Source organism: Lottia gigantea (genome assembly GCF_000327385.1).
Source record: "Lottia gigantea unplaced genomic scaffold LOTGIsca_58, whole genome shotgun sequence".
NCBI classification, from domain to species: domain Eukaryota; kingdom Metazoa; phylum Mollusca; class Gastropoda; family Lottiidae; genus Lottia; species Lottia gigantea.
Genome location: NW_008709979.1, coordinates 80019 through 100743, shown reverse-complemented (window position 1 = coordinate 100743; position 20725 = coordinate 80019). Strand labels below are relative to the sequence as shown.

The 20725-nt window shown below is 30.4% G+C and overlaps 2 protein-coding genes across 2 annotated transcripts; both read left to right on the top strand.

Moving 5' to 3' along the window:
• Positions 1 to 545: 545 nt before the first annotated feature.
• Positions 546 to 2040, top strand: LOTGIDRAFT_194248 (hypothetical protein). The gene is made up of 3 exons (XM_009063446.1): positions 546 to 814; positions 975 to 1322; positions 1553 to 2040. The coding sequence occupies exons 2-3, from the start codon at positions 1004 to 1006 to the stop codon at positions 1678 to 1680; spliced, it is 447 nt and encodes a 148-aa protein (XP_009061694.1). The 5' UTR covers positions 546 to 814; positions 975 to 1003; the 3' UTR covers positions 1681 to 2040.
• Positions 2041 to 5057: 3017 nt separating this feature from the next.
• LOTGIDRAFT_166373 (hypothetical protein) lies at positions 5058 to 20618 on the top strand (the record flags this gene model as incomplete). The annotated part of the gene is made up of 3 exons (XM_009063445.1): positions 5058 to 5074; positions 18253 to 18389; positions 20245 to 20618. 3 exons carry the CDS (start codon positions 5058 to 5060, stop codon positions 20616 to 20618), a joined length of 528 nt encoding a protein of 175 aa, XP_009061693.1.
• Between the last annotated feature and the right edge of the window lie 107 nt (positions 20619 to 20725).

Genomic DNA, 20725 nt, shown 5'->3' with positions numbered 1-20725 from the left:
CCACCCTCAGCTTTTGCTCCAGCTTTCTTAAACTAATAGGGAATGTCGGGAATTCGCGTTTTTGGGAATCCGATTCTAAAAATCTTCAAAGGGTGGGATCTCCCACACACTATATAAAAAATCCTTAAATCCGCCGGAAAATGTCAAGAAAAAACGCTTCCGGGCCTCAAAAAAAAAAATGGCAGAGCCACGCGAGGTTTGTAGGGGACATAAATATCGAGACTAAATTTCATAGAAGTGATTCAAAAAAGTGGTGGCCAAATTGACTTATTACCGGTTGACTATAAATAGCCATCCAATGGGACAGCGATTATCAATTACCCGGGTGGCGAATATCCTCGGCCGATAAATTTTCCTTAAATACCCATGAATTTTATCTATATGCAAATGTTTGATTAGGATGATGAACATTCTCTCCAGACAGTTGCCAAGCATGCCTTGAAACCCGCGCAAAGTATAAAACTCCAACTGCTAAAATCTTAAATTTCGGTCTTGAAAATCAAGAACCATTTTACATATTGATGAGTTACTTGCCCTTGAGAATGGCGGCAAAAAGTTAATAATAATGTAAATATTTTATATAAATTCTAATTACCAAAGAATTGTTGAATATTACTAGTCAAACATAACATTGCTGCTTTCAGAATAATCTTATTCAATAGCCGATAGGCTTGAATAGTCTTTAAAGTTTGTGTCAGCTAAGATTCCGAAGTGTTTATTTCTATCATCTGTACTTTGCTATTCTCTACATCAGCAGGGAAAATAGTCCTGAACATTATCAAGATATAAATAGAGCAACGATGTAACACTAACAGTGAGCTCAGAATTTAAATTCTTCTTTCATTTCACAAATTTTTAAGATGAAATTGTTAACCAATTTATAAAGACTATTTAGTCCAGTTTTAAAGACTAATGATGGGATAACTCAACAATGAATGAAAACACTGAAATTCTAAATTAATTTTTTTTTGTAGATCACCAAAATAGAAGACTACTTCCTTGAATGATTTGTACAATATCAAGAGTGATAAGAAAGATAATTCCTAGATTTGGGCGTAGAAAACCATTGGCATCAGAAGTACTATCATGTCATCTTAGGCAACGTCAACTGCCACATTGGACATCATTTTGTATTTATAGACAGACGGTTGTTAATGATCATTTTGGATTGTCACATTTTAATTGGACAGTAGACGGTGTCAATTATCACATTCTACGTACTGGTTGTTTTCCATTCGTTAAATATCACTGCACCAAACGTCCACACCAAGATTTAGTATTTGATGATACATTTTTTACTTGGTTAAAGTTTATGAATTTAGGTAAGTGCAACAAGGTTTAAGTTCTTTAGGAAAATAATACATACCAGGTATCCCTACTATATAGTCTATTTGAACTTTTCTGTTAATTAAATGAAATGAAAGTTACAGTCCAGTTAATTTTGATTGCACCATAAGCATACTGTTATAGATTATAAAATTAAGGGTATCCATAAATTACCAGATGAAAAATCTAGTTATCAATATGTATTATTTTGGGTTTTTTTTTTCAGGTTTACCCACATTAGCTTATGGAGTAGCATCTTGGATGTTAATTAGAATATCGGAAGATATCATTACCTCAAAAGGTGTTGTTAGAATATACTTCTTATTAAAAGAAGATAAAGGTGCAGTTAACTAATGCTCAAAGGGAAACAACTCCTTGAAGAATCAAAATGGTGCCACAAACATATGAATTAACTTTTTTCTCTTCAATAGTTCTAGTTTTGGTTCTATTTGTTTTAGTATTTTTGATTTTATCATCGTGTGTTCGATTTTTTAGATGGATTTTCGCTGTAATTTGGAATTTGATGGGAAATAATCAAAGAAAAGAAGAAGAAGAACTTTATACTAGACATGTTGAAGAAGTGAAAAAAACTAACATTAAAAAGGGAGAGTGAAAAGGATGCATAGAAATTATTTTTCTTAAAGATGGGTTTCGGAATTTTAATTCTTTCATATATATTGGAAGGCAGTTACGTATAGAAAGTAGAGTACAGGAATTTTCTTTAGCAATACCAGTTAATCTAAGAAAAATATGGCGACCCATCTTTAAATTGTGTGCCTATCCCCACTTTGTTAAGTTTGCACTTTGCCTTGATAATTGTGTCCATTTTAAGTTTTTCTTTATTATTCATAGATGTTAGAATTGTTTATTGGTTTAGTAGAATCAGTATGTAGTCATGATTAGTGCATCCATATTAGGAACATCCAAATAGCCAGATTAACACCTTTACTGAAAGCATACAATTTAATCAAAAGCTTCAGATGTTTTAGCTCATTGTTGATTTGCTTTTTGCATTTTGCTCTTCAATCAAAATGAATTTGAAGATCTATGTAGCATACAAGAAAAATACTTCAAACTTTTTTTAGCTCAAATTGAGATTTGTTATTTTACTGAATTTTTGTTTGAACCCCCATTGTAAACATTGTAAAGCCCAGTTGAGCTTCCACACAAGCCAAACATCAATATACTATCATTTTTTAAACAGAAGCAACATAGTGTGCTGTGGGGTAACTTGAAGATTTGTAGATTGTGTTCAATGCTACAAAATTGTTGGTTACTGTTTGTCGAATTAGCAAACTAATTTCTGCTTTTCAAAATGTCGAGTAGTTCGCTCACTGTATTAATAAATTATTAATTAAAATGTATGTACTAATTGTTTTATACAAATATGTAAATGGTGCTAATTATGAGATTATTTATTACTTAATTATATATCGACGTCAACCATGTCTGTCTGTCCCTCGGTCTGCAATATTTTTAGTAAACGTTAAAGCTGGCGCAATTCTTGACAGACTTTAACAAAACTTAGGATTAACCCTATTGAACAAAAATTCCAAAAATATTTTTATGGGTTATTGCCCTTGTTCTTAAAAACACTGAAGGCACAATTAAATAACTCAAGGTTGATCATCTTAATGTTCGTTCTTTTTTAACCAATGCTACCAGTGGGCGTATGTTACCTTGCCTGTCAAGTTATTTTTGTATCTCACCAGTCTGTTATTTTTAAAATGACAGTAGACTTTGGTATCAGGGATATTTTTTATTATATTTATTAAGTTCATAAAAAAAAAATTCTGAGGAATATGAAATAAAATATGAAACTTTCTGAATTTAGAAATATTCTAGAGTTTTGTTTTTACATTAAATTGCATTTCTTATAGACAACAGAACACACACTACGAACATTTTTATACCTTTCATCATCTTCTCTTGTGATCTCATTGACAATTAAAGTTATTAATTTCTTGTTGTATGAGTTGTTCTTTATGGTTCTTCAAAAAGAACTTAGTCATCTTATTTCTTTTTTTAGCTTACTACTTACTAGCTAATAGAGATCAGTCTAAAAATCAGGGTTGGACAAAACTAGTTAAAACCACCCAAAGTGGAAAAAACTGGTCAAAAGTTCAATTGTTATCACAGTAATATACTCTCATATGTTTTGTTTTTATCATGGTCATTGAATCTATAAATGACACTCATTGTATCATGAAGCTCTTCTGAGTCTGACAGTGACGAAAATGAACAGTGGGACTCTTACATAACACATGAGTTAGCTGTCAATTCGAATTTGAAAACTGTCCTTATTTACTGGTGTAAATACTTAAGAAGGCATCACTCTTGATTTTGGATTTTGCCATAACTTGGTTTAAGTGTTACATATCACTCCAGGATGAACCCTATTGAAAATCAGAAAAATAAAAAATATTTAGTATGAATTATTACCCTTGCTATTGAAAACGAGTTCAATTTTAGCTTGTAAACGCTTCAGAAGTCACAATTCTTGATAGATTTTGAAGTAACTTGGTGTGAGTACTCACACAATCACACAATGATTAACCTTATTGAAAATCAGAAAATATTTATGACCATTTAATATGCAGCTGGTTAAAAGGCTCAATTCTTGCCAAATTTTAAACAATTTGGTAATATTATTCAGTATCACCCAAAAAGTTCAAAAGAAGTGTATGACTGAAGGTTGAATATTTCATACTGGTGATTGTTACTGTACTGCTAAATATTTTTATTCAAAATCAAAGCTGCCAGTGGGTGTTTGTTACCTTGCCTGACGAGTTATCTTAGTATCTGTATGTAATTTTACTATGGATTATTATTATTATTCAAGTCTGCAGATTGATGTTATTTTCATTATACTATGTACATACTACAGATATGTAATTTCATTGTATAATATAACAATTATAACTTGGAAATTATTGTGTGTGATTAAATGCCTTGGATTAAAAAAAAAAAAAGTGTAAAATTTCAACAAAGTGTTGCATAAGTTACTTTTGACCACTTTTGTCCATTCAATGGGTTTTAGATGGGACGGTTTTAACCGGTCAAAACTGGCTGGTTAAAACCACCCTAACCCTAAAAATTCAGCTGTCAGTTTCACTGTTCTAAAAGTGATTATTTCAAGTTATCTGGTCTAATTAAATTAAAAGGAGAAGTCAATTTTAGAATTGATAACCATATCACTTTAGCTGGGCTGCTAAGATTGATAAATTGTACTGAAGTTATCAGCTTATTTTTTTTGTTCCTTTGATTCCATTGTCAATGATTATTAACATAAGATCTATAGTGGATGGCTATCTGAAATCTTGAAAAGTTCTCTTTGATGTTGATGTAAAATTTTATTCTAATGGAATCTCATGACACAAGAAAAGAAGCATGACTTGACTTTGCATTAGAAATAAATGTGAAAATTGTCAGCTTCAGGGAAATAAATAGCCAAACAAATAATGACTTTTAATATCACTAGGGAATTGAAACACTTTTCTGTATTCATAAATAATATTATTTGCATTACTTTGCATAAATTGAGCAATACACTTTTCACTATGGCGAAGAGATCTCAATTTTGACTGTCAATATCACATTCCAGGATCAAAATATGACATCCACCACCACTACAATTCAAGTTTAGTATAGCGTTACTACCAGGTCGTAATTGTAGTTAATTCAGATGATATTACCATCCAGTTTACTTTGATTAATTGTAAGGGAACAAAATGTCAGCTTTCTTTCAGTAAGTAAAACAAATATGTATATTTCTTTGTTGTATAAATGTTGCTGTTACATATTTATTTCATTGTCATAATATTATTACATTATCATTGGACCATCTGTTTTATCATCATATGTTATTGCATCACCATTGTGCACACCAGATCATACAGATTCATACCTGAGATATTAACAGTTTATCACAAAAATTTATATCAGGGTCGAACACTCTTTTTACAATTAATGGCTTTATGTCCCAAATTTTATCACCTAGCACAATTTGTTTATGGCTGCTTCATTGAGTAGATTCAAAATCAGACTCATATGACCTTGATCATACATCAGCACCGACCAGCATCAACAATATCTATACTATTTGTTTGCATTTCTCCCCTGCACCGCACTCTCACACAAGTAGCAAGCTCTTTATTTCTATTGTAGATAATCAAACCTCAGATTCAAATTGCATGTAGGAATTGCTTTTCGTATCTCTTGCTCCAGCAAAAGTAGCAATGCCTTTTCCCAACTGTATCTTGGAATTGCTTTCCACAGTGATGTCATTTCCTAATGAAATACTGTCATTGTAAATAATCAGACGTCAAAGTTCTGAGTTGCAGCTGGTAATTGCTTATCTTTTCCATTACACCTGCTCTCTCATAAGTAGCAAACTTGTCATTAACATATGAATAATGCTGAAACATCTCCCACCAATGGCTGACTTCCTATGTAAGTTATCACCTGCTACATCAGTTTACCATGACGAGTCATCAATTAAAGGATAACAAATTTGATATGAATTACTAAATCTAATGATGACAAGTAAGATTATGTGCTGAAGAACTGATTATTCATATTGGCATCAGGAATTAAATGTAAATGTAAGTTCAGTTTATGCTCTTTGGTATTTTTTTTGGTATAAAAGATGAGAGAACAGTTCAATTAAGGATAATTGTCAATAATTATGTCGTGTAACAGGTAGTTTTCTAGTCATTGGGTATTTTCACGTTGATAGTATAAGATCAATGGAACTCTTGGAACATTGTGTACTGAAATCCTTCCAGTTTCTGCCATTGATCAGATTGCTGTGTGAAATAGAAACAGGTTGGTGTGGGGTATTTGTTGTTGGTCACCTATGGATGAAGTTAATCAAATAATTACTGGAATAGTTTTGACTTTATATATGTATGGTTTATCCACCAACACATCTAATTTCAATAATTTCTGACAATTTTTATTCTTTTTGTTATTTAGCCTCTATTAACTTCAGTTTCCATTATTAGTTCAGAAAGTCAATACTTCTTTGGTGCCAGGAAAATGCCATCAGGTAATTATTTATCATTGTTTTTTTCATAACTCTTATGTACTTGTTTTGGATCTGAAGAACTTGGTGACATAAGACAATTTACAAAAATGGCTGGTCTGATAATTTAAATTTTTTGAATGATTCTCTTTACTGCTATATGCATTTCATACTTCATAATAGCTTCATTATTGAAAAATAAATTATTCTTGAAAAGATTTCTATATTATGCTATGTGAGGTTTTATAGCACAGTCGGTCAAAGGTTAGGTTGTTAATGACGTCATTTGCATTGTTAGGTCTAGCAAATGGGTTCTGACCTCTGTCTGAGTGTAAAAGTCCGATGACTTTGAATAAGTCATCTTCACTCATAATTTCAGTCAACCCAGTTGAAAATGTGTATGGATAATCCAGGAAAGATCAATGACAAGAGGTTTGATCAAGGACCAGCTGGTAGAAAGGATCCTTAACTGTGAACTGTGTAGTTGTTTTTTTCTTTGAATAAGCTACTTCTATGTATATACTTGATCAATCTGAATTTGTTTAATAGGCTTAAGGCCATGATTTGCCATTTTCGGTGGTTGATTTTGGCCCAGACTATATGCAAATAGTCTAAATCTTAAACTGCAAGAAAATCTCATAATCCTTTCAAATATACCTCAAACTTGATATTTCACTTTCTATTTCTTTATATGTATTTTCCAAATTTAATGGAGTCTTAAGAAACGACCGGTCATTATTTTAACTTTCAACACATATAATTCTGGACACACATAGATTTAAAGGATCAAATTTTGATGATGAGCTAAAAAATTCCCTCTAAGTTTTTAAACGAGGGTTCTCTTTGTTAAGTAAACTTTTTTTTAGTGTCAGGCATTAACAGCTTGATATTTGGAATAAGTAGGACCCACTTCTTTCAAATTTAGCATATCTTTTTCTTAAATCAGTATATAACCTTTCCCAGGCAAAACACTGTTTTGAAAACAGAGAAGTTTACTTAAACTTTTAAATAGCTTTGGCATTCTAAAGATAAGGACAGATTTTGGTCTATAGTTTTTATTAATCAAGCACCTAAGTTTTTCAACTTAACTACAAATTCAGACTGCACCCATTAAAGTAATCCTTTCATAACATATAGAAATAATACCATAGGAAATGTAATAACTGAAATAGAACAAACACAAATGACATAGAAAAGGATTATAAACAGCATAAATGAAAAAATACTGATTACGTTTTTAATTCCTAGTGGCTTCATTCATTTATTTATTGATCTGTGAGAAATAATCCATAACTTGTCCTCCACCGTTTAGTTAGATAGATTGCTCTCCAGTTCATTGTATGTTGTAAGAATCAATATCCATGTTGCCCAATATAACCCGATATTGATAGAATGGTTAAGAGACAAAATACCACCAGCTCTCCTTTCACTGATTTTAGTATTTGACTGTAGTGTAGTAACAGACGATGTAGGTATTATAGATTGTTTATATATATATCATCCGCAATGGCCATGTCCTTAAATACATTGTATTTAATATCAGTTAATGTGTCTGATGTTATAATAGGAGTTGAATGCTGATTTCCCCGTGGATGGAACCTTATATCAAATCATAACACAGATTTTACCAGTGAAACACGTTCAGGTCGACACATTTCTCAGATAGTGATATTTATTCTTATCAAATATTGATGAACAATTTATCAAGCGTGTTATGTTTTTTACAGTAACATCTAAATGGTGTAAAACAGTATCAGATTTTGAAATATAAATCAGTGTAAGAATATGGACAATATATTTTATATTTCATGATAATTTGGGTGAGTATTTTTTAAATTCAATTTCAATTTTTCATATTGTAAATCAAATTTCTCTACATTTTTAAAAATTTTTTTGGATTTAAAAAATCTTTAACTATTAGTTCAATCAAGGGGTTGTCAATCTTCTGAATTGTTCATCATGTCTGACTGAAACTCCAAAATGTCTGGGAAGCTGTTGTGACACCGTGAGTAAGATGCTGGCTCACAAACTTGTTGGTTCAGATCTCAATCTAGGCAAAGGGCTAGATAATAAACTACAAATTTTTCAACCTGGTTTCATCCTATCAGTGATGCAGGTCAGAAGATCTGACATAAGGCTGTGCAAGATCTTTCGACTGTTGGAAATCGAAGATCAAGAGTAATCATTTGCTGCTGTCCTGGCAAAATTTACTTCTTTTCACACTGCATAGTGTTTTCTCTCATAAGCCCAATCAGTTGCAAACGAATACGACAACTTTATGGCAAATTTCAACAAGATAGGGCCTAATATGAATTTATTCAAAAGAGAATCTTCTCGATGGAAAGCTTGAAGTTGGTACTGTAATTTAGATTTGTACTGTTATTTGTTACACAAAGAGAAGAAAAACCCATTTTACCCTGCAGTCATTTTTAATGACATTTTTTTGATTCATTAGTTGATGGTTAGATCACAAGTCAATGCACACATATTTCTTAGCAAAGAGTATTTTGATTTGATTTGAATCTATGATTTGTAACATAAATAAAAGTCTTTATTTACTTTATTTAGAAAACTTGGTCTTGATTGATATCTTACCATTGGGATTGTAAAGAGGTTTTATAAACATTTAATGTCTGTTAGCACCATTTATAGCTTCTATTTGCATATTTCAATTTTCCATTGGATGGTTGTTATAGTCCAATACCACTTAAACTAAGAGTTTAATGTCTTCTCAATTGCAAAACCTAACAATAAATAAGGGTCTTTGTGATAGTGATGTCCTAAATGCTTAGTTTTAGTGGAATTACAAGAAGCACTAAAGTCTGACTGAAAATTGGAATGTTGCTTATAGATTGGTGTCACATATACACAGAAAAAGTTTAGAAAAAAGTTTTATGTATAATCTGTTCTTGTCTCCTGATTTCAAGTTTTATGTTCAATTTAATCTACTCCAATCTCTGTACTTAATTTTATGTGCCATTTATTCCTGTCTCCTTACTAAAAGTTTTATGTGCATTCTGTTCTTATCTTATCTACTGTAAGTTTATGTTCAATCTGTTCCTTTCTCTTTACATAGTTTTTGCCATCTATTCCTATCTCCTGACTTGGCATTTTGTGTACAATCTGTTATTAGCCCCTATCTTAAAGTTTCATGTGCCATCTATTCCTATCTCCAGATTTAATTTTAAGTGCAATCTTTTTCTATCTCATGATGTTGAGGTTTTATGCACAATCTATTCCTATCTCATGACATGAAAAAAAGTTTTATCAGCAATTTATTTCTATCTTTTGACAATGTCTGATATGCAATCTGTTTTTCCATTTGAATTGGGTTTAAGGTTTGATTTCTATTTCATTGTGGTTTTCTGGATGCGATGAGCCCATTTAAGGATTCAACTAACTCTAATTAAAAAATTGATTGTCATGAAACATAATTTAAAACTAGGATTACACCTTATGATATATCGAAACAGATATTAATCAATGTTATTTTGTTGAAGTAAGATAGATATTATAAGCCTTGGTAACACAAATATTTATATTCTCTAATTGATGCATAACAAACTTTAAACATATAACCAGAAGTAAATATTAGTTTTTCTCCAAACCTTTGATTTTAAAATGTTTATGTTATGATAATAGCTTCACCAAATGTTTTGAAAGATTCAAATGATCAAGATATAGTTTCATATGGTATTAAAGAGAATGTCTTGTTAAATTCGTTTTGTTAGATTCATTAACAGTTGGAAATAGAGTATGCTAATTCAGCTGTCCTTGCATCATTAAACATGGCATGGTATTTCCCGTCTTCATTAGCCAAAATTAGCTTGGCTGTGACAACAAATTGCACAATATAGGATACCTTTTTTTTTCCCTTTGGTAATTCAATTTTTGGGCCTGAAAGCAATATCTAGCATTTAACTCAAACTTTGAGTCTGAAGAAAAATTTGAGATGTACAATAAAAAAAATTCCAATTGTATTATAATAATCAAAGTGTACTGTAAACAATATGACTAGACTATTTTCTTTCTTTTCCACTCTTGAATACTTGTCACTACTTTAAGATGGCGATGATTTCCTGCACATCAAAAAAAATGGAATAATACAACTAGTGAAACTACTGTCTACAATTTCCTACAAGTGGAAAGAGCTTTTATGTGACTTCCAATAGCTACTGTCTCACTGTCTTTCAGAATGAATATTCTAGTCTTAAATCAAGGCTTCTGCTTTAATTGCAGCAGAACCAGACATTAGATATTCATTCTAAAAAGTGATAATTGAGCTGTATCAGCATGAAAGCAACTTTTTAGATGACTGTCTAGAAGGAAGGGCATGTTTTACAAAAATGGTTAGCAAACCATAATTTATGATCTTGGTCTTTTGCTTCCAATTCTTGTCAGCTTGTCTTGCCCTTTTACATCTACATCTTTGCAATCAGATTTGCAGGCTGTCTAGTCTAAGATCAGTTTTGACACATTTTAGTTCAAGAGACTTGTCTTTCAACACAAGATTTTATTTTAAGATGAAAAGATAAAAGCCAATGAAGATTGAAGTGTACACATTTGGTCCAGAAAAATAACATCTTTAATCTTTGGTCTGGATTGTGTCAATCATAAGTTCCAAATTGGCTTTTAACTGACAGTTCTGGTATAAACAATTTATATTAACTTAACTATAATAGATATTTTATTTGGCAGAGGTAGAAGAAGTTTACATGTTTTTAAAGAAATGAGATTATTAGTACGAATCTGGTTGTCTATATCAGCACGTCCTACAAATATCAAGGTATAACATCTTCATCTTATACCTTGACTGCAATGACCCACTTTCTTGTTTCAAGGCAGCTATTTGATTGGATTGTATGCTAGCTAATACATCCAATCTAAACCCTCGACAGAAAGACTGTGAAAAAATGATTACACATGAAATTTTAATTTGATTCAAACCAATGACTGTGAAACACGAAAGTTGGCCATTTCAGTCAAGGTATAAGATGAAGATGTAATACCTTGACCATTGGGAAGATGATATTAGGAGGGGTTATCCATCATTGTGATTTTGTATAGATTTCCGTCAGTGTGTAGCCTCCAAAGTTTCTTTTGACAAAAGTAAGCAAATGACATTAACACAACCTGCAATTGCCATGTAAGGACTGAGGTTATTTCAAAATTCATTCTAAATTAAGTTCTCTAAACACCAGCTATAAATATTTTGTGATTTATTGTCCCTGTCCATTTTGTAAGGTTTCTGTTTTTCTCTTAACTAGTTAAATATAGACTGTTAGAGACACATAGTGAATTATGTAACATATTACTTTCAAAATGTCCGCCTCGCAGCTGAAAACTGATATGTCATTTGAATGATGGCTTTTTCGTGACTTCTCATGATTCTATAGCTTGTATGATTTTATTCTTAGTAAATATTACAATGGACTAAATGATGCAGTTGTTAAGGCAACAATTTTTTGCCAAATATAGATATTTTTCCATGAGGTTTCAGATAAAAGATTGATTATTTTGAGGTGACTATTGTCAGCTCTACACAATTTCAGGCTGCTGCACTCTTGTATTGATGACTGGGACCTCAAAATTTGAATATTTTATTTGGAGTAAAGATGGGTAATCCTGTAATCCTCTTTTTCAAAGTCATATTATTTACTTCTAGAGCTTTCTTTAAATCCCTTGTCCAAATTTTTATCTGTACTTATAGTATGCTATTTAAATAATCAGTTTTAACATTTGTAACAATTGTGATTATTCGACTTTGCTATAGAACATTGCAATATTCTCTTGTCTATTCATATTCATAGAGTGGGATATTTGTCCTGTATAATATTTTGAAAGTGAATCATGTCAAATGAAAATGATTACATGATTTACAATACTGTTCTGTATTTATATCGGTCATTTTGACACACATTCAAATTTATAGAACAAATATAATGTCTAAATTCAGTTAATGGATCATTAAGTCAGATTTGTAGAGTCTCTAGAGTATAGGAGATGTCTGTATTTTATACCGTGATTGTATAAAGATTGATGTGATATTACATTTATCACGACATGATATAAGAATATTCTATTCTCTATAGAGATCCTCTACTCTTACACAATGAGACTGTGGAGAATTCATTAGATTTCATCTTCTTTCCTAGTTTCCACTCATAAATTCTATATACACCCATATCCAGACGTCATTTCACATTTCATTTCACAATAAACGCTCCTTATAAATATTAACCTGAGAAATTAGTCTCTACAATATTCATATTACAAATGGACCCCCATTCCATTAACTCTCTGGAACAATTGCATAATGTGTTTATTAAAGAATGTTTTTGTATTATTTGTAAACATTATATTATTCCAGTCTTTTCAGAATTTACATTGTTATTTCTCTTTTCATGCAGCGAAGAACATTTATTACAGTACCGGTACCATTTCAATTAAATCTTTATTACTCAAATTGATAATTGTTGCAAAAGAAGTATGTTCTCTTCTTGTGACCTTGGTCAGTGCTTCTATAGGAGAATATCTTCTATAACACCCAACACAAATGCTATCATTGGTAAAATTTTGTTTGTGGGTAAATTACAAAAAATGAAGAGCAAGTAAAATAGTTTCTGTTTTCATCAAAGGTATGCTGAAGTGGGTGTATTTTGACTTAATCTGTGACTTGTCATTTTCGGCAAGTATTCATTCTGAAAAGTTTAGATTCTGTATTTTAATGTTTTGATAAAAATATATCCATAATCCATAAAAAATATCGTAACTGACACATTTTTTTAGGTCCTTCCTTCCCTGATAGATTCCATATCTTCTAATTTTTGTGATATTTGTATCCCTATTGGGGAGTCTATCAGATTAGCATGGTTTGTTTGATATATAGGTCTAAAGCTGGGATTTGCAGTTAAAGATATCTTTACGCATAAAGATCAACCACACTTTAATGTCAATGACACAACAGTACTCATTTTCTTTAAGTGTGAAATTTTAAATCATAATTTCTGTCTATTTACTAGAACATTATATTATTTTGAAAGAAAATTATTCCAATGTTATATTTCACAACAAGAATGATTATGGTATTGATAATAATACTGTAGACTATGGACAATACAACCTGCCATTATGTAATGAGACTGAATGATGTGATATATAATAAGTGAAAACAAGAGGCTGATAATCAATGAAGTTATCACTTCTAGTCCCATTTGACCTTTTAAAACAATGTTTTTCAATTATCACTTGATAATTAGACCAGCTTGTTGTCATTTCCATATATAGCTTTACTTGATAATATCTACATTAACCTTTTAATTTCATTCAGATCAACAAAATATGGCAGCTTTTTTCAATCATTGGAGTTGTGCATTACAGAGCTTGTTTGATGTGATAAGAAATGAATTGAAGTAGACATGAAATATTGTTTTATTGCTTTGTTTTTTAATGCCAACAAAATTCTCTGTTGAAATAATACAATGCTGTTTTTGTAGAAATGGACAAGGGTCATTCTAGTTAGTTTGTTGTCTGTAAGGCCATGTCATTGGTGCTGTTCATTTACATCCTTCTCAGGGAAAGATGCCATTGCCAATGCTTCCAACATTGGGCCCCAGTGTCTACTTTCAACCCTTAACTATCCAATTTTGAAAGAGAGTTGTTATAGTGGCAAATGCAAGTTAGGTTAATGAATGCTTGTCTGATTTGGTTTTTACACTTTGTCAACCAACCTTAAATCATGGCTTAAAACCTCAACAATTTATCACATTAGAAATTGACTGGTTATTTTAACAAGTAAACAGATTATATCAACAGATCTATTGATGTTTATGACTGTTACCTTATTTGGTTATAACATTGATCAAAATAACTTGTTTACTTCAAACCTCTTGTCATTTATTTCTCTTAATCAGTCAGAAAGTTCTATAAATGGATCAGAAACACTCTGCAGTAAATACAATTAGTTGTTTCTATGTCAGTACTAGATAAATAGTGTTAAAATAAAAATCTGTACAAGCAAAACAATTCCATTTACCAAAAATCTCATCTAAAGCATGACAAAATAAGGAGCAGTAATGATATACTATTGGACTATAACTATATACTTGTTGTGCTGTAAATTTGAGCCAAAAGCACTCATTCCCAGTGCTAAATTTCTAATCATTTCAATAATTTTCAAGGACTTTAGGGTTGCAACCGTTTTTCAAGGGCAAGCTCATTCTTTTGAATTGCACTATTATTTTATGCATTACTTGCAAGCTCAATAAGATACGTAAACAATGGCATGTACAACTCCAATTCATTTCATTTCACTTTCTGACCACATGAAAATGTGTTGAAATGGAGAGTTCAAACTAATGAAATATTCAGTGTAATTAGTGTTTAGATAATGAAAATTTCATGGTTAAATGTAAGGGGAGAAGAAAGGATTTAAATTCTATAGAATTTATATTTATAGAAAGTTGAGAATAAATATTTTATTCTTATTATTACAAAGCTTACTTCAAATAAAACTATTCCATTTGATTAGAAACTAATAGTATTTATTTTAATATTTGTAGAAGCTTTTAATAAAACATTTCCATCGATTTCTCATTATTTTATTATCTTCTATATGAAATAAATATTAACTCTTCACTGATATATGTATTAGGCTGAATAAATGGAAACTATTAAGAATTTGTAAGAATCAGATTCAGGCCTTCTTATACAATTTTCATTGCTTAGGTTAATTTGAAGTAATTCAAAGAGAAATAGCTAGCTAAGAAGGATTCTGACAGCAGAAGACTATAATTGTGTCAAGAGAGATAATTATGTAGCTTTAAATATTTTAGGCCTGATTGACAGCTCTAATGAATTGCTTTTCTGAAAATGGAATTTGAATTAGTGGCTTAAAAGCATTTCTCTGCATTTTCCTGTTCTGTCAGAAGCTGTCTATGTTATTTCATACATTTAGTGATTTAGTGAACTCAATAATTCATTAACTGTGCAATCATATACTAATTCATAAAGTATTAAAAAAAACTTAAATCATTAACTAAATGCTATTTCATCATACATTCTTGCAGCCAAGTCTGTTTCCTAGATTAATTATCTGATTTAGAAAATTAACAGGTATGCAATTAATGATTAATTATTCAATAAAAAAAATTCAAAAAAGCTGAAAGGTTTCAATGGATTATAAAAGATTGTGGGAAATTAAGTGAAATAGTTAGTTGATTTGGTTGTACTTGACTAAAATTAAATGAAATGAAATGATTAGTTGTTTTGGTAGTACTCGACTAAACATTAAATGAAATGAAATGATGAGTTGTTTTGGTAGTACTCGACTAAAAATGAAATGATGATGATGTTTTGGTGGTACCTGACTAAAAATTAAATGAGATGAAATGATGAGTGGTTTTGGTAGTACTCGACTAAACATTAAATGAAATGAAATGATGAGTTGTTTTGGTAGTACTCGACTAAAAATGAAATGATGAGATGTTTTGGTGGTAATTGACTAAAAATGAAATTAAATGAAATGATGAGTGGTTTTGGTACTACCTGACTAAAAATTAAATGAGATGAAATGATGAGTTGTTTTGGTAGTACTCGACTAAACATTAAATGAAATGAAATGATGAGTTGTTTTGGTAGTACTCGACTAAACATTAAACGAAATGAAATGATGAGTTGTTTGGTAGTACTTGACCAAAAATAATGAGATGAAATGATGAGTTGTTTTGGTAGTACTCGACTAAACATTAAATGAAATGAAATGATGAGTTGTTTTGATGGTATTCAACTAAACATTAAACGAAATGAAATGATGAGTTGTTTTGATGGTATTCAACTAAACATTAAACGAAATGAAATGATGAGTTGTTTGGTAGTACTTGACCAAAAATAATGAGATGAAATGATGAGTTGTTTTGGTACTACCTGTACTAAAAATAAAATGAGTTGTTAATGATATATTATTTTTATTAGTATGAAATGATGAATTATTTCTTCCAATAGTTTTTAAAAAAGCATTGAAATAACATTTTTATCTCATTGTTCTAGAGAAGAAGAATATCTCATGCAATAAGTGTTTTAACATAAGTTCTGCAGGAAATGAAAAGAAATAGAGTTTCTGATAAAGTTCTGTAATAAGTAGTTAAGTAGCTCTGACAAATGAAATGAGTTTTATTCAGTAGTTCATTAAGAAAACTTATTTTGTTAATAAATTGTGATGTTTGGGAGTACTGGGTACATGTTTGAGATGTCAACACTGTGTTGAACCAACTCACTTACTGATGTAAAGGTTAATAAGTTTAATTGTATACAATAAATTTCTTTTATAATAATGGATAGAGAAAGTAAAGAGAATCATTTTTTTCTAGATTTATGGTTTTAATTAGTACATATCTTTTGTACTGAAGTTTTTATCGTCATCATTCAACTTTTATTATATCAAAATACATTGTTTATGTATCATTTATTATTAAAAGTTGTATTTTATAATTTTATATAGCCTTAATGTAGATATATCAAGCATGACTTCACTGAACTTTAAAATGATTATTAAGAGGTTTTGTATATTATTATATTATGCCATATGCATGTACCAAATGACCAGATATTGAAGAAAATGCCTCAATTCTTAGTCTCAGGAAAAACTTTCTAATATCTCTTAGTCTCAGGAAAAACCTTATTATATCTCTTGATCTGAGGAAAAACCTTTCTAATATCTCTTGGTCTCAGGAAAAGTCTTCTGAGGTCTTTTTTTATTTCAGGGAAAATCTTTTATTTAATGCCTGAGGAAAAACCTTCTCATTTCTCTTTGTCTAAGGAAAAACCTTCTAATATCTCTTAGTCTCAGGAAAAACCTTATTATATCTCTTGATCTGAGGGAAAACCTTTCTAATATCTCTTAGTCCCAAGACAAACTTTCTAATACAGGTATCGCTCTTCGGTCCCAGGGAAAACCTTTTTATGTCTTTTGATCTTATTAAAAATCTTTTTAGTACCGGTACTTAAATTTTTGATTGATTTTGTACACTTTAAATCTAAGAAAAAAATTCATTGACTTAAATTTCGCATTAATCAGGCTTCATTACCAACTTCATAAAATCTTAAAATTGATTTTTTTCTTGTTGCTAGGATTATATTTTCCAATTTGAACGATTTGACTTCGATATTGTATATAATTCCTTGACCAGTTGTATATTGACAGAACAATTACTGGTATTGAGGCCAATATCTATCTAGGATAATTATACACTCAGGAAATATGACAGTGTGACTGTAGGCTAGTTACAAAGATCATCAGCCTATTTCTGTCAATCAGATGTCTATCTGCATCTCTAATGTTTTCTGTGTACTGTCTTAATATGATCTATGAAATGTAATATTTTTTTAATCTCAGACTAATTAATATTATAAGGATTACCTAAACATTTGTTTTTGCAACTTAAAGTGTTCAATTTCATGTATTTTTTTTTGGGGAGTTGTTTTCAGAATAAAGTCTGGTTCTTCAATTTAATAAACATACAGGCCAAAATGATGGCAGGTCAAAATCTGGGGATTTTATTCTCTCCATCAGATATACAGAATTATGTTGATAATATTTGATGATATACCCCTTCAAAGGAATCTTGGAAATAATGTCTTTCTTTATATTAATGTTAGTTATTACATTAATGGCCTCATAAACGATGAATGAGCTCTTATCTTTTAGTCAAGCAGATTATAAGATGACTATGTCTCTTTAAACAAATCTATAAAAGGAACGTCTTTCTCTATATTAGTGTTAGATATTACATTGGTGGTGTCAGATATGATGTCAACAAACCGTCAGCGAGGAGCAATCTTCTATCAGCTTTATTTGTTCCAAATAGTGCCATGTTTAATTTTGTTGATGTGATATATTTCAGAGTAATGACATCAATGGGTGTTTTGATGATAACATTATCAGTTGTTGGTGTTAGTTGGTTAGATAAATTGAACGCAGACACCAACAGATGTGTTTCAGCTTACTATGATCGACATCATGCCATATCTTTCTTTGGAGGTGAGTGTAAAAAAATCAATATGAGTGACAATATTGTCAACAGCAGTTCTCTACTATTCCTGGTCATAAAGACTGAAATAAATGGAAGTCATATTGATGAATGAGGATCAGAATTTGACATTTAATATTTTATCAAGATTGGAATGACAACCACATCTGACACAACCTTTACCTAATTAATTTTAATATTAAATTTCATTAGATACCAAAAAAACCTAGAAATGTAAATAATCAGAAGATAGATCGTGTTTTTTTCATAGTTGTGCAATGAGATCATTTGTGCTCAGTTTTCTTCTGAAGATGATTCTTTTGTCAGAACTATTTGATATAGCTTTAAGGATAATTTAAACTTTTTGATGTAGATAAAAAGAACTACATGTCTTTGATACCAACAATCAGAACTATTTGATACCAACAATCAGAACTATTTGATACTAACGATCAGAACTATTTGATACTAACGATCAGAACTATTTGGTACCAACAATAAGAACTATTTGATACCAACAATCAGAACTATTTGGTACGAACAATCAGAACTATTTGATACCAATAATCATAACTATTTGATACTAACGATCAGAACTATTTAATACAGAAAATCAGAACTATTTGATACTAACAATCAGAACTATTTGATACCAACAATCAGAACTATTTGATGCCAACAATCAGAACTATTTGGTACCAACAATCAGAACTATTTGATACCAACAATCAGAACTATTTGATACTAACAATCAGAACTATTTGGTACAGAAAATCAGAACTATTTGATACTAACAATCAGAACTATTTGGTACAGAAAATCAGAACTATTTGATACTAACAATCAGAACTATTTGATGCCAACAATAAGAACTATTTGATACCAAAAATCAGAACTATTTGATACCAACAATCAGAACTATTTGGTACCAACAATCAGAACTATTTGATACTAACAATCAGAACTATTTGGTACAGAAAATCAGAACTATTTGATACTAACAATCAGAACTATTTGATACCAACAATCAGAGCTATTTGATACCAACAATCAGAACTATTTGATACCAACAATCAGAACTATTTGATACTAACAATCAGAACTATTTGATACTAACAATCAGAACTATTTGATGCCAACAATCAGAACTATTTGGTACCAACAATCAGAACTATTTGATACCAACAATCAGAACTATTTGATACTAACAATCAGAACTATTTGATATAGAAAATCAGAACTATTTGATACTAACAATCAGAACTATTTGATGCCAACAATCAGAACTATTTGATGCCAACAATCAGAACTATTTGATACCAACAATCAGAACTATATGGTACCAACAATCAGAACTATTTGATACTAACAATCAGAACAATTTGGTACAGAAAATAAGAACTATTTGATATAGACAAACAAAACAATTTGATAAGGAAAATCACAACTATTTGATAAGGAAAATCTTAACAATTTGATAATGGAAATCAGAACTATTTGATAAAAGAAATCAGAACTATTTCAGATCTATTTGATAAAAGAAATCAGAACTATTTCAGATCTATTTGATAAAAGAAATCAGAACTATTTGATAAGGGAAATCAGAACTGTTTGATAAGGGAAATCTGAGCTATTTGATAGCACAAATCAAAACTATTTGATAGTGCAAGTGAAAGAACAATCAGCTGAAATGCAAATCTTCAAATGACAATGTTATATATTTTCACATGAATTGTTATTTTCAGTTTTACAAGGATACACAAATCTATGTCAAATAATATATTCTTATCAGGTTTCATATGAACAGCTAGCTCTTGTTTTAAACTGATAATAATTACTGAAAGTTGATATTAATGTGTGTTTTAGATCATTCAGATTGGAAATATGATAAACATGAGGATAGTTATTATGAAGATTATGATGATGAGTATGTAAAATCAAGTCACTGTGTCCGAGTTAGAGATAGAGAATTAACAGATACTGACTCTAATGGTTATTTGAAAGATGATCAAAAAAATGACATCAACAAAAACAACAATCAACCTCAAAAATCAACAACTTCCATTAAATTTAAAGGCTCCAAAAACAAACGCAAAAAAGAAAAGAAGAAAAAACGAAGAAAAAAGAAAAAGAAAAATGTAATGTACATGTATCTATATACTGAAACTTTTCAAAGACCGAACCTACCATGTTTTCCAATTTCCACAAAGATTCTGTGTGCTATGAACTTTGCATGTTAATGAGCTGTTTGAAGCTGAAATTCAAAAATTGCAGCTCCCCTTTAATATTTTATACTGTATGACTTTGGTTGTTTGGAAGAGCCCTATACTGTAGTTGTAGTAAACCT

Excerpts from the sequence above, each read along its gene's own strand:
- LOTGIDRAFT_194248 (XM_009063446.1), top strand. The coding sequence starts at position 1,004 with ATGATTTGTACAATATCAAGAGTGATAAGAAAGATAATTCCTAGATTT. Across the intron at positions 1,323-1,552 it reads GTTAAAGTTTATGAATTTAG|GTTTACCCACATTAGCTTAT; the intron begins GTAAGTGCAACA and ends TTTTTTTTTCAG.